The sequence below is a fragment of the Melanostigma gelatinosum genome (genome assembly GCF_949748355.1).
Source record: "Melanostigma gelatinosum genome assembly, chromosome: 19".
NCBI classification, from domain to species: domain Eukaryota; kingdom Metazoa; phylum Chordata; class Actinopteri; order Perciformes; family Zoarcidae; genus Melanostigma; species Melanostigma gelatinosum.
Genome location: NC_136652.1, coordinates 17,025,586 through 17,038,973, shown reverse-complemented (window position 1 = coordinate 17,038,973; position 13,388 = coordinate 17,025,586). Strand labels below are relative to the sequence as shown.

Here is a 13,388-nt window from a genome sequence, read left to right as displayed (position 1 = left end):
AGAAGTGTTTCCAGATGTGCAGTTAGGCATTGTGATCTTTTCATTATTAGGATTACAGAGGTAGCATCATGTTTGCGAAGAACATACAGATGTGCATCGGGGATGCAAGAAGTAGTCCAACATCTGTTTTAATGAAACCTTATACAGCAGTCGACAGAAAAAGTGTCTCGTATCAGACATGAGCTGCTATGTTGATGCCTGATTTATCTCACCATTAGTTTATATGCTTACTCTCAGCTCTTGTCCTTTACTAAATGTCCAACTTGCCTGCACCAGGGGGCAGTGTTGAGCTGGACAGCTCCATCCACACCTTTCCCCTGAGCTCCTGACCATTGTCTCATCTGTTCTGTTTCACCGCAACGAGAGAAATCACTGTGGTCATTGTGCTATTGTCTGTGTCTTCAAGCCATTGATTCCAGCCAGACTTTTACCTCTCTTGGATAACTTTTTTTTTTAAGACCTGCTACTTTAATAAGTGGCTCTTCAGTCGTGGGAAAACTAACGAATACCTTTGCTTAAACCCAGGCTGAAGGATGACCCAGCAGTGACCATCTTAATTCGCTGTCCTTGTTATGCAATGCAAATTGATTTGTCAGGGGCACAATACAGGAGGTGCTTATCATGAATGTGTGTGTGTGTGTGTGTGTGTGTGTGTGCGTGTGCTTGTTTGTCAGACTGCTGCTGGTGGGAGGCTGTGAGTCGGGGGATGACTGTACGTCCATGGCCTCTTGCTATGGGATCACAGCCTGGAGGGCTCTGTCTGGCTCGCCACACTACAAGCAGGTCACCAGCTATGAGGACGACGTCAGCGCGGTGAGGAGACTACACACATGCACAAGTTATTCTTGTACGCACACACACACACACACACACTAATTGTATGTCATGTCCTCTCTGTGTCTGTTAGAATCAGAAGAGAGGTTTCTTCAAGATCCCAAGCTTCCGACTGTTTTCCAGACAGGGAGATGAAAAGGTATCGCAGCTCTCGTCTTTCCGTCTTCCTCGATAAGAATTAAAAGCTTAATGGGAAGAATCTGGCCAACGTGTGTGTGTGTGTGTGTGTGTGTGTGCGCATTCATGACGTACAGGACGGTGTATTCCGCATGAGCCTGAGCCCCGACGGCACCCTGCTGGCTGTCATCCACTTCTCTGGTCGCCTGTCTCTCTGGGACGTCCCATCACTGAAACAGAGGGCGACATGGAGCCAGGACCAACAGGTACACCTCTAAGCTGCTCGTGGTTTATGTGTGCGTGCGTGATTTTGCGTATGCTGAATAAACCTGTGTGCATATCAGTTGTGTGTGCTGGTATTGTTTTATGCATTAAATGCTTGACTGAATGTGTTAATGTAATCTCTTTCTGGCCCAAGTATGAGTGTGTGCGTGCCCATTAGACATAAAGTGAGGTGTCTTCGAGAGAACTTGTATTTGCTGAATGTTTTGCCGATTTATGCGGCGGGTGTGTATGTTGTTCTTCGTCGCCTGGTCTGAGCCAGCAGAGTGAGTGAGTGTGTGCGTGTGTGTGTGTGTGTGTGTGTGTGTGTGTTCTGTAAGTGTAAACCGGGTTAGCAGATAAATTTCTCCCCCCTCTTCTTCTTTTTCCTCCCTTCCTCTTCGGCCCTTTCATCCTTCGGTCCTCCCTGCAGCCAGGATTTGAGGAGATCAACCCAGAGTGGAAGACATCGCTGGAGAGAAGGAAGAAAATAAAAGGTAGTTTGACCCCCGGAGGGCTAAAGAGAAGCGGCTTTGTTGCTCACACAGCGGTGCATACTGGATACAATTCAATGATCTTTTGACACGTCTTATTCTCTGAATTATACAGTTATTTACACATACAACCGTATAGTGTCTGCCGAGGCCAGGAAATATCTCCCTCCCTCACAGTGTCCGTGCTGAGGATTGTGGGTTTTTGTGCTTGTTTGCATGTCTGTGTGTTTGCAGCTTTACAGTCTTTTGTTTGACAGTTTGGGGCCAGTTGTGACAGCAGTGACAGCTCGTGTAAGCAATAATCTGTGTGCGACTTCATCTAATGCGTGACGCGTGATGAATATGTCCACATGTGTAAATATGTCTTAAAGAAGGAAGCCGATTCCAAAAAGTTAACGGGGCGGGGGGAGAGAAAGTTTCAACACAAATCCCGATCTACTTTGGTCTACCCCCATCTGTGAACTGTAATTCTCTCCGTTACCTGTCCCAGATAAGGAGCAGTACTACCCGCTGGAGGATGTGAGCTGGTGGAGTGACATCGTGTTGATTCTCGCCCGCTGCTCCGGCTCCGTCACCGTGTCGTCCGTCAGGACGCTGCGCAACCTGCTGGGGAAGTCCTGCGAATGGTTCGAGCCCTCGCCGCGAGTCACCGCGGCACACGACGGGGGCTTCCTCAGCCTGGAGGTGAATGTCAAGGCGGCGGCGTGCATGTGTGGTCAAGTAAACCGATTAGTCACAGAAGAGCGTGTGAGACTCGTGGTCAGCTTCTTTTTAGCGCCAGTCACCCTCATAGACAGACACATCACAGATCTGGCCAGGTCACCCGTCCATCGTTGGGAAGTCAGTTCTTTTGTTTAAATTGTTAAAGATATAAAATGAGCTTCTTGAGCCCCCTGTTTCTGGTGCAACGTGAGTCTGTTGTACAGTAAAATCAATGTGTGCATTGATTTGAGATCCTTTTGTACTTCCAGCAGATGGGAATCCCCAAAGGTCTTTTTTCTTTCAGACAAATACAAATGTGATCCTTTATGACTACATCAGTTTGAGAATGTCACCGTGTAACAACATGCGTGTGTAAAATGGTTAAAAGTGTGTGATGAAATCTCTCTTTATTCCCCAACAAAGACCCTGATATCACATCACCCTCTACTTTTATTTCAGTCCTCCCCTTTTCCTTTTTTTTCTCCCTGATCGCATAAATAAAGAGAGAAAAAGGGAGATATTTCTTTACCAGCCAGCTGCCAACTTTTTGGAAAGGTTTCATCAGCCTGCCTCTGCATGGAGAGAGAGAGATAGGGGGGGGATGGGTGCCCTGTATCTGAAGCTGAGGGTTTGCGCGTGTTGAAAATACCTTGAGCATTATTATAATAATAATGTGACCTGGCGTGTTGAAGATGATAACAAGTGCATCATCTGGAGTAGTGTATTAGTGCGGCACTGGTGCAGGCAGCCTCGGCTCCTCGTTGATTAAAGGCGCTGAATGCGTCACAGGTGCTCAATGTTTTGTAAGCCCCGGCCGGGAGCCCCTCTGCTGGAGGCTAGCACTTCTCTCTCGTGAGCTGAAAACACAGACGTGCATCTCGACGGAATATGACGACTTGGAACAAATAATATTCCCCCCCCCCCCTGAGGCAATAAACTAGAGAACGGGACGAGACAAGTTGGAGAAAGTACTCCGGACAGCTTGGATTTAGTTTTATCGAGCAGCTTCAGCTTGTGCTGTTTTGTGTTGTCGACAGCGTGCTGATCTGGCATGAGGATGTTCAATTTATTGTGTTGACCAGCTTAAGCACAGCAAGATGTGAACTGTGCCGCATTGCATTCCGCGCTAAATTTTTCATTCCTCACTTCCTGCTGGCAAAGAAGTGTCCACGCTCAGCATGGGAAAGTCGTTCAGGTGCGAAGGCTGTAAATCTCTGACACTCTCGGTCTCAATCATCGGGAATGGGCGTTCGTCTGTTTCGCAGCTCTCACTTTATGATTTGGGCCAACAAGGCAGATGTACTTTTATGTATCGCAATAACTGGGGCTTTATGATGACATCCGAGGCATATGTTTGCAGTATAACTCAAAGTTATGTTTAAATCACTTGTGTATTTGTTGCAACTCTTGTTCATCGATCCTCTTGTGCGCCATGATTTTGTGAATTCTTCTGCTTCCATCCTTGTTGAAGTTTACCACCGGCCCATATTTTTTTTCTATCATCCACAGTGTGAGGTGAAGCTGGCCCAGAAGCGTGGGCGCCTGGAGAGCGACCTGAGCGGCGAGGAGGGGTACGACGGCGGAGACTCCGACTCGGACGAAGAGTCCTCGGCCAAAGCCCGCTACTTTGGCTACATCAAGCAGGGCCTGTACTATGCGACGGAGATGGAGCGGTTCGCCCCGCCACGCAAGAGGGCCCGCACCGTAACCAAGAACTACCGCCTGGTCAGCCTGAGGTCAACAACACCGGAGGAACTGTACCAGAGGAAGGTAGGCTTGTCCGTGAGAGACCTGCTGATGCTTGATTAGCTCTCTTTCAGCACTACACCTGAGCATCTCGTTGACTTTAAGGGCTTTGGATTTTGGCTCCAGGATGTGCTCCACAGGTAAAAGTGCTCCTCTCGACATTGCTTTTTTTCGATGACAACTTAATTGGTTCGCGGGATGCGGATAACTTCGTCGGTGTATTTTAGAAGACTTTCTTCCATGCCTCAATCCATGTTGTCACATTTCTTCGTTTGAAAGAGTGAATTTTTTGAAAGTGCTGCCTCGGATAAAGGGAGAATAATGAGCCCCCTGCGGTTTGACATCGGCGATGTTGTTGCTCAGCTTTCTGCAAAAAATGTCTCACCTTTTTGAGGACAAGCTTGATTCGGTAGAACTCTATTAAATGTTGAGCAGGGCAACGTTTTCAAAGAAGTGTCAGGATGTCTTTAGTTTTTGGACTTTACTTGAGGCACAGCCTGAGGGATGACGGCCGGTGGGTCGGTCGGTCGGTGGGTCCGCCACTTTGGTCCAGACTGAAATATCTCAACAGCTATCTGATGAACTGCTATGAGATTTTGAACAAACATTCATGCTCCCAAGAGGATGACTCACACTGCCCTTGGTGATCCACTGACTTTTCCTCTTGTGCCACATTGAGGTTGTTTAAACTGGTTCAACAACGATTGGATGGACTTTCATGAAATGTAGGTGCCTGCATTCATGTTCCCCACAGGATGAATTTTGTCACTTTGTCAGTTTGGTTCATCTAGCGCCATCATCAGGTCTTTTTTTTTGGAATGACAAATGACTCCGGAACTAATGACATTCCCATTGTCCTTAGTAGCTCTGGTTTGTGTGTGGTGCTAATGCTGTGCCCAATTAGAGCCACACAGAGCCGCCAGCATTAGTCTTTGAGATTTTAATGAAGAGCCAGTTGGTTGGTAGAGGTGCTCAGTGACTCTGTGGAGAAGGCACATCACAGTATTCATATTTCATAACATTTACACAATAAAGCTTCTGGTCACAGTGGGTCCAATAGGAGTGTTCAGAATGAGGTAGCTTCTCTCGTTCGGAGAGTCACATTTCTGTTGCTGTTTACTTATTCCTTGGGGCACACACAACAGAATCGCATGTGCTTAGGCGAGAACAGCTTTAGTCAGTGCTCCCGCCTTCATGTTTGGATCTGAATTTGCTTTCAGCTCTGCAATCTAAACAGCAATCCAGAGCTGACGTGCAGTTCTCTGCCTCACACAGTGTTATGAATTCATTTTGGCAAAGAAATTGATATTTCCTATTTAATATTTCAAAGATGCTCCATTCCTAATTAAACCAGCCCCTTCTGTGAGGCCTTTATCATAAGCAGAGTAATACACGAGCCACATGCGCCTCACTGTAATGCCATTAATCATTTTTTAAGATCGGCCGTCAATTGTCTTCAATGGCGGGTATCGCACTCGCCATTGTTTCTTTTTGCTGCTTAATTTAGCAGCACCCGAAGGACGTCGCATGAATCTGTGTGGTCACTGGAGTTATAACAGGCTGATCTGCGAAATTGGTTTCTGACTAAATAAACCCTGTGCCAGCTCAGTGAAGTGCTATTGTTTTGTTGGATCAGCTCCAGAGTGCCGCTGATGAGAAATGAAAGCCAGGCGAGATGATCAGTCTGCTTTAAGGCTATTTCTCAGTCCCAGGGGTTCCTCTGAAATGCTAATTGCCGCATTAGAAATATGGCTTGTTGTTGCTACTCGCTACAAATTGCTGCAAAGACAACAACATGCTCCGTCATGAAGCACAGTATCGGCTCCCAACGGCCCCAAGTTTTAGCACGGCCCATCAGTCATTTTTATGACCCGTCATCGACTTCCTTCTTCATCATTGTCATCATCATTAGATGCCATTAGTCATCGCCGTCAATCCTACCAGTGGAGGGTTACAAAGTAATATATCATTATTATCTCTTTGTAACACTTTGTAACACAGCACCTCTCCAGCTGCTGCTCTCCTGGTGGAAAGGTTTTTTTTTATTTTTTATTATTCACATGTACCACATGTAGGCGTGTGAGTGTCGGGGAGGATGTATGTTTGTGCATGCACATTTGATTTATTGTGTGTGACATGCTTTGTACTCCTACACACAGAAAAGAGATGGATACTGTGTGTGTGTGTGTGTGTGTGTGTGTGTGTGTGTTTGACATTCCCACACTTCACGCTCACTCACAGAAATCCGAATGACCCGATCTCTCCTCTGAGATCCACCTTCAGTCGAGGTTTGTGGTGCCGCCGCCTGCGAATAGACCAGATCAAGTGATTTCGTGGTGATTTCCTCAAGTCGGCGTCTTCGTGCTTTTAGGAGTGTGATGATGCGTTTGGGGGCGTAACCCTGCCTGCGCGAGTAGCACACCGGCAGGGCTGCTAACCGTTTTATTAGCCGAATCCAGAGAGAGAAGGAAGCCGTTTTTGATGTCCTCCTACGAGAGGTTTAACTGTGTGGGCTTCTCTCTGCCCTGAAGGAACCAAGAGTCTGGCTAATGTGATGCTTTGTACTCCTACACACAGAAAAGAGATGGATACTGTGTGTGTGTGTGTGTCAGTGCGCTTGCACACAATGAGTGGGCCTGCATAAACTGAGGTGTTATGATGTTGTTGGATCAAATCATTCTGTGAGACATTGAGATGACACGAAACCTGATTGAGCATTATTGTATGGTACCGTCTAAGGCGGGCCAATTCAATAACATTAATTATAGTTATAATGATGACAACAGCAACTACTGATGCTGCTGCCAAAGAAAAATACATGGTAACAAGACTAGCAGTCTATGCTATTGTTTTATTCTTGCCACTAAATGCAATTGTTCATACATTGTAATCACATGTTGGCACATTTATCAGGTCGAGCGTTTTAAAGTAACGTAGAGTAATTCAACTTATTGATATGCCTTCGATTCAAATGTTAACGATAAGATAATAGTGTTAAACAGAACATGACGCTGTGATATAGTTGCACAGCCTTTTTAAAAAATGAGCCGTTGTTTAAATAGAGGAGACATTGCTAATAAATGTTTTTAATCAGTTTAAAACATTTTATTCATTCAAACCTGTGTCGATGCAGATTGAATCAGTCGTATACCTTTGGGATAATATTAAACATAAAGTACCACACGGAATATAAAAGGAATTCAACTGATGCTGTTATTCAGCTACATTGTTTTGTACCCAACATAAACTTTAACTGTTTCTTAATTAGAGTTGTCTGATCAAATCCTGCGCTTCAAATGGATTATTTTCTTCATTTCGCAAATAAATGTTCATCGGCTCGTCTTTTCTGATCGTACACATTTGTTGTAGTGCGATTTGTTCCACACTGTGAAGAAAACACGTGTGTATGTATATGTGTGTATATATATATACATATATGTATATATATACATATAGATAGATAGATCATGCCCTCATAATGTGTTGATCGGATGCATTTTTGTTCATCCCACAGATTGACAATGAGGAGTACGGTGAAGCCCTGTCTCTTGCTCAAGCGTACAATCTGGATTCTGACCTGGTTTACCAGAGGCAGTGGAGGAAGAGTACCGTCAGCATCGCCTCAATACAAGATTATCTGGTAAGAGACGGAAGAAATAAGATGGATAGATGTCAGGAAAGGACGAGGGATGGAGAAGGAGAAGGACTCCATCAGATTTTTGGCGTTTATCACAGTATATGACAGTATATGAGACGTCTGGTAAGAAACATACCGTATGTGTGTTGGCGAGTGGTACTGCACACAGCCCCCTTACTCTATTTCACGCATCATTTTTACCAATTTGTTGCAAATTGTCACACCCTTCCTTCCTAATTCTCTATTTCACTTCAACCCATCATTTCTTCTGAACTCATTCCCTCTCCTTCCATTCCCCCACATCCCACCCAGAGCAAGATCTGCAAGCGCTCATGGGTTCTGCACGAGTGCGCGGAGCGGGTCCCAGAGAACGTCGACGCGACCAAGGAGCTGCTGCAGTACGGCCTGAAGGGAACCGACCTCGAGGCCCTCATAGCCATAGGAAACAGGGAAGATGGGGGCAGGTGGGCCGTCCACGAACACATGAACACAAATCCTTGAGCCAAAATACTGCAGTATGAATGTCAATCGATTTAATTTAGTTTGTGTCTGAGGTTCATTCTGCATGCCTTAAATTATTTTATCCAAATGTACTTTGTAGCTCCAGTATGTGTCCTTTCCTTGCCATCTCCCAGGTTCATCATGCCCGGTGACGTCGACCTCGATGACGTTCCCTACGAAGAAATCCTGTCTGGCGAGGAGGAGCTGGAGGTGAAGAAGGAGCGGGAGAGCAGGAAGAGAGGAGAGCTGTTGGCCAGGGTCGACTTCAGCAGGTACACAGACAAGACTGTTGGTTAGTCAGCGCAGTTATTCAGCCAGACAGCAGATGAGAACAGAAAGTCGCAGCAGGCAGAAACGCTGCCAGTGGTCTGAATGTCTAGAGACTGGAGTATTTATTTCAACGAAATGAACAAGGCTGGCTAGTGGTTACAGAGGCCATCCTTCAGCTGGAGGACCCAAGCTTGGTTAGCAAGCATCTTCCTTACTGAAGTGAAACTGAAATCATTATTTCCTACATATAATCCTTTTTAAAGGTACGGTGCACTCTTTTTTCGGTGCAAGGAGTGAATAGCACGCCTAACTTCACTGCCAGGCGAATGCCGCTTAGATGCTCTTGTGCTAATTCAATGTAATTATAATTTGCATAAATTTGGAGCGAAATGGGGCCCCTTTCTGTGCAAATGAGCCTCAATACAAACACAGTCCAATTCACAAAGGTTGGCACTAATCGGAGAGTTGGTGGTAACTGAAGCGCGTTCATATGGGCTGTTCTTGTTTCACAGTCTGACGGTGTGCATTTGAAAACGGACTGGGATATTAAATCCCAATTTGGTTTCTCTCTGTTGGTCAGGACCTGTAGCTGGCGGTCATAATTTATTTCATGGGCGTGTTGGCGCCGTCGCACCATTCGTACAATCTTTTGTGTTAATCACACGTCAAGAGGTCAGATTTGCAAGTGACGCGCAATTCACGGCGCCATCGGCAGCCGCAAATGAGTCTCGTCACAACACTGGTGGAGGCCGTTTGTATTATTTTCCACTAAACTTTTCAGACTGCGCCACCAGAATTCAATGCCAGCTTCCGACTCTGAGAAACAGTTGTTAGGTGGGCGGTGGAATCCCACCGAGGGGAAACCTGACGCTGCCCCGAGTGAGTCGCCTGTTCCACAGGTTGTCTCCTGCTGTTTAAAGAGCTTAAATGAAAATCATTACTCACGGTGTGAACTACAATGAAGGGGGTAGCAGCGGCCGGTTTGTTGAAAATAAGAGAAATTGTTGTGACGGTGTTGACGAGGACACGATGAGGAAATGGGCGAGAGCTCCGCCGAATTGACCACAGGTTGTTTGATTGGGTCGCACACTGGAGAGAGGGGATCATAGAGGCCGGGACATTAATGAGGATCAGGAGGGAGGGAGGGAGGGAGGGAGCGTTGGTGAAGATTAGTGGGTAATCTGCTGGAGGCATTTATGCCTTTGTTGTTGAGTGCCCAGGGAAAGACTAATGAAAAACCCTTTAGTGATCACTAATCACCTCTCTCACACACACACACACACACACACACACACACACACACACATGCAAATAAGCATACCCATGTATCACCAAACACTCTTAAGCATAATTTGATTTCATACACGTGTTACACACTTCAGTTGTCAACACAAAGAAATACGCTGAAATGAATGACGCACATTTACAACGCACACACACACACACACTGGGTTTGCGCCAGCTAGCGTTGTGCATGCAGGTATTTAAGCTTCAGCAGCTGGTTTGTGCCGTTTCCATTGTTGTCCTCACCTCAGATACTTAACCAGTGAGCCTCGGGTCGGTGTTTGAATGAAGAAGAGCAGAAACGCGGTAAAATCTCCCCCTCAGCTCCCCGGCTAATGTTTTGTGTCGGTTCGGCTCATTGTTCAATAAAACAGTTTAGCTTTATTGCGGACCTGTAGTCCGTGGGAGATGGAGGAGATGCAGGGCGAAGAAAAAGATAGAAGCGGGAGTAAAAAAAAAAGAAGATGATATACAAACATAAAAAACAAAGCCATTGCATTAAATCGTCAGTGAATTGCCCTCTTTAAATATGTGGATTTTTCTCCTCTCTCTCTATTTTAAGTCACAGTGTCTGCCGGGCAGCTAATACACGTGTCCCCAAAATGTTTTTATATATATATATATATATATATATATATATATGTACATGTACATATATGTGTGTTTGAGGCCTGCGGCCGAGGTCTGAGATGGATAATAATTCTCTTAATTTCTTTTTAACTACATCACCATTACAGAAATGGCTCGGTGTCGATCACAGCTGCTCTGTGGGAGATGCTCTTGTGTGTAGATAAGGGCCGTACTTAACCGCTGACTGTCACACAGACCTCTGTGTGTGTGTGTGTGTGTGTCTATCATGATGAAATAAAGTGTGATTATTCTTAACTCCTGTGTTAAAAAAAACAGACTTTTAAAAGTCAGTCGTAAAGATCGCCGTTGACATTTCTTGTCACATTTTCTCATGTTACCGCCAGCTTTTCACCCCTATAGGCGACGCATTCCGTTATCCGGAAATGTAATGTCACATAAAATACAGACTTCCTCAGGTCTTGGTTATTGCTTCATATTCTTAACTGTCGCGCTCCATTCTGTTTTGAAACCATTTTGGCTGCATGCAGACAGCTTTATCTTCTAGCCCCTTTCTCGTCAGTCTGTGTGTGCATAATAAAGTATAATTCAGCATCCGCCAAGGGCCATTATATCTGCTGCTCCGACTCTCTGCATACAACAACAAGATGGACAATACTGCAGTAGTGGTGTGTGTGTGTGTGTGTGTGTGTGTGTGTGTGGGAGAGAGAGAGGGGGGAAAAGGTGTGAGGATGAGAGTGCAGTCTGCTGCAAGGTGTTTATGTTCTTATCTGATCAGATTCAGACCTCAATCAGAAGTCTCATTTTCTCATTTGCTCCAGTATTGGTCGTGTGTGTGTGTGTGTGTGTGTGTGTGTGTGTGTGTGTGCGCGCGCGCAGACGCCTGTTTATGCTTTTTCCGTGGGATCTGTGTGCATGTGAAGACATGAGCCGAAGTGTTTTTGTCTGTTTATGCAGTCCAATTTTGTCCCTCACACTGGGTGACAATCGCTATTATCACTCTCTGCATTTCTGTGTGTGTGTGTGTGTGTGTGTGTGTGTGTGTGTGTGTGTGTTGGCCTGTTTATGCGGTTCAATCTCTGTCCAGAACAGTCATATCAAGGGTGTTTGTACAGAGATGGAGGGCGATGCCATCTGATTGTAATAACCTGCAGTCCTGATAGCTTCAGAATATATGACGTACACACACACACACACACACACACACATCTTGAGGCAATCAGGGACCAGTCTCTTTACATTAGACAGCATGTGCGATGATGTGTAACAGTCTAAAGCGCAGCATAAGCCGTGGACATTAAATCCTAAACCTCACAGCCCGACGTCTCTCGTCAGAGGTGTCGCAGTGTTTTCGTTCGCTCGTGGCCCGTCTCTTAACCGCGTTTCCCCCTCGAGTCAAGTGTTTATCGAAAGGGCAATTCAGGGAACCAATATAAACCTTTGCAAAGGCGCAGGCACTCTGCTACCCTTTTTTTTTTTTTTTTTTTTTTTTTTTTTTGCTTGCTGTTTATGCCGTACGTCGGTGGAATTCAGCAGCAGGACGAGCAATTTAGAAGAAGCAGACATGGACCGAGTTGAACACTCAGCCAACTATAACCCGTTGGTGGCCATTTCCGCCACGCTGGTGTTCATCCACGAAGTGCACTCAGAGAAAAGACTGTTTAATTAATCAATGGCTGATGTTAAATCCCCGACTGGTAATACTTAGTTTCTTCGATACAGTGTCTGGCTGGCATGGCTAAAAGTGCACTCGATGTGTACATATTTGATTTGGTTTGGCAGAAAATGAAGAGGGTTATCAAAACTTGAGGATGAGAGATGTCTTGATAACATGTTTTTTTTTTTATATTGGAATTTGATTGAGCCATCGTTCAAACCCCCAAGAGGACAACAGGCAGGCTAAACTACCTTTTTAACATTTCCTCTCATCTCTCCCGCCATTTTTTTTTTAAACTTTTGCTCTGAAGAGGCAGAGCAAAAGCAATAATTACCACTGGTACGAGTGCTAAGCCGCCACTCTTTGATGTGCCGGGGAGAGAGTGTGTTGAGCCAGTGTTAATCTCTGTTAGTCTGTGTAGAGGAACCCCGATAAGGCCTGATAGTGCCCTCTGTAATGAGGGATTAGGGATTAAGACGGCGGTGGAGGGGTCAGCTCTCCTGTGGTCACACTGCGGTTGATCCGGGACAAGTTTTTAGGGGAGCTTTGGGGACTGCTCCACATGGTGTTTCCTTGTGGATTGCACTTGGAGAGAGCGTGTGTGTGCGTGTGTGTGTGTGTGAGAGAATAAGTGGTGAAAATGGCTTTATTTTTACCCGACCGCTCGCGGTAGCTTTCAGCCTTTTGCGGTTCCTTCCCCTCGGGCACACCTTGGGTAATGGAATTGTAGGTAGATGCTTTATAACCTAGCCTTGGTGTTTGTGGTCATCCAATTTATTTATGGTCGTGATTAAACAACATTGAAAATGGATTTGACTCTCGCAGGGCAATCGCTCACCTCATTGACAAACGGCGTGCCATACATAACAACCGAAGGGTTCTTGTGGTCATAAGGAGTTGATTTGTTGCCCTTAAAAAATGATTAGGTCGAGAGGGCACGATGTGGTATTGTAGTCACCAGTCCGGAGCATTGTTATGTAGGTCCCTGCGGGTGTTCCGTATCGGGTCAATTTAAAGCTACAGTGCGTGTCAGTGCGGTGTACGAAACACTATTCAGATCCTGTAATTTGAGTTTTCAGTGTCCCGCTTTTGAACGTGACAGGCATGTTGATGTGTTGACGTGATTGTCACGGGCATGTTGTTGATTTTATGTGTGCCCACGCTCAGGCTGACTCTGGAGCAGAAGGAACTGTGTCGGAGCCGACTGAAACTACTCTCCTACCTGGACCGTCTGGAAACATACGAGGTAACAACAACAACCAGCCCCCCAGGAAATCCTCGTCTTACACGACATGAC

The 13,388-nt window shown here is 45.7% G+C and overlaps 1 protein-coding gene across 1 annotated transcript in view; it reads left to right on the top strand.

Annotated features, from left to right (window-relative positions):
- The window catches only part of nbas (NBAS subunit of NRZ tethering complex), a gene marked incomplete at its 5' end in the record, with an annotated part of 121,992 nt that overhangs the window by 12,299 nt on the left and 96,305 nt on the right, over positions 1-13,388 (top strand). Inside the window, 10 exons of the mRNA XM_079291210.1 lie at positions 675-813; positions 908-973; positions 1,089-1,217; positions 1,646-1,709; positions 2,197-2,390; positions 3,918-4,178; positions 7,669-7,794; positions 8,104-8,255; positions 8,427-8,564; positions 13,259-13,337. Of these exons, the coding sequence (XP_079147336.1) occupies positions 675-813; positions 908-973; positions 1,089-1,217; positions 1,646-1,709; positions 2,197-2,390; positions 3,918-4,178; positions 7,669-7,794; positions 8,104-8,255; positions 8,427-8,564; positions 13,259-13,337 (1,348 nt within the window). The remainder of the gene's footprint in view (positions 1-674; positions 814-907; positions 974-1,088; positions 1,218-1,645; positions 1,710-2,196; positions 2,391-3,917; positions 4,179-7,668; positions 7,795-8,103; positions 8,256-8,426; positions 8,565-13,258; positions 13,338-13,388) is intronic.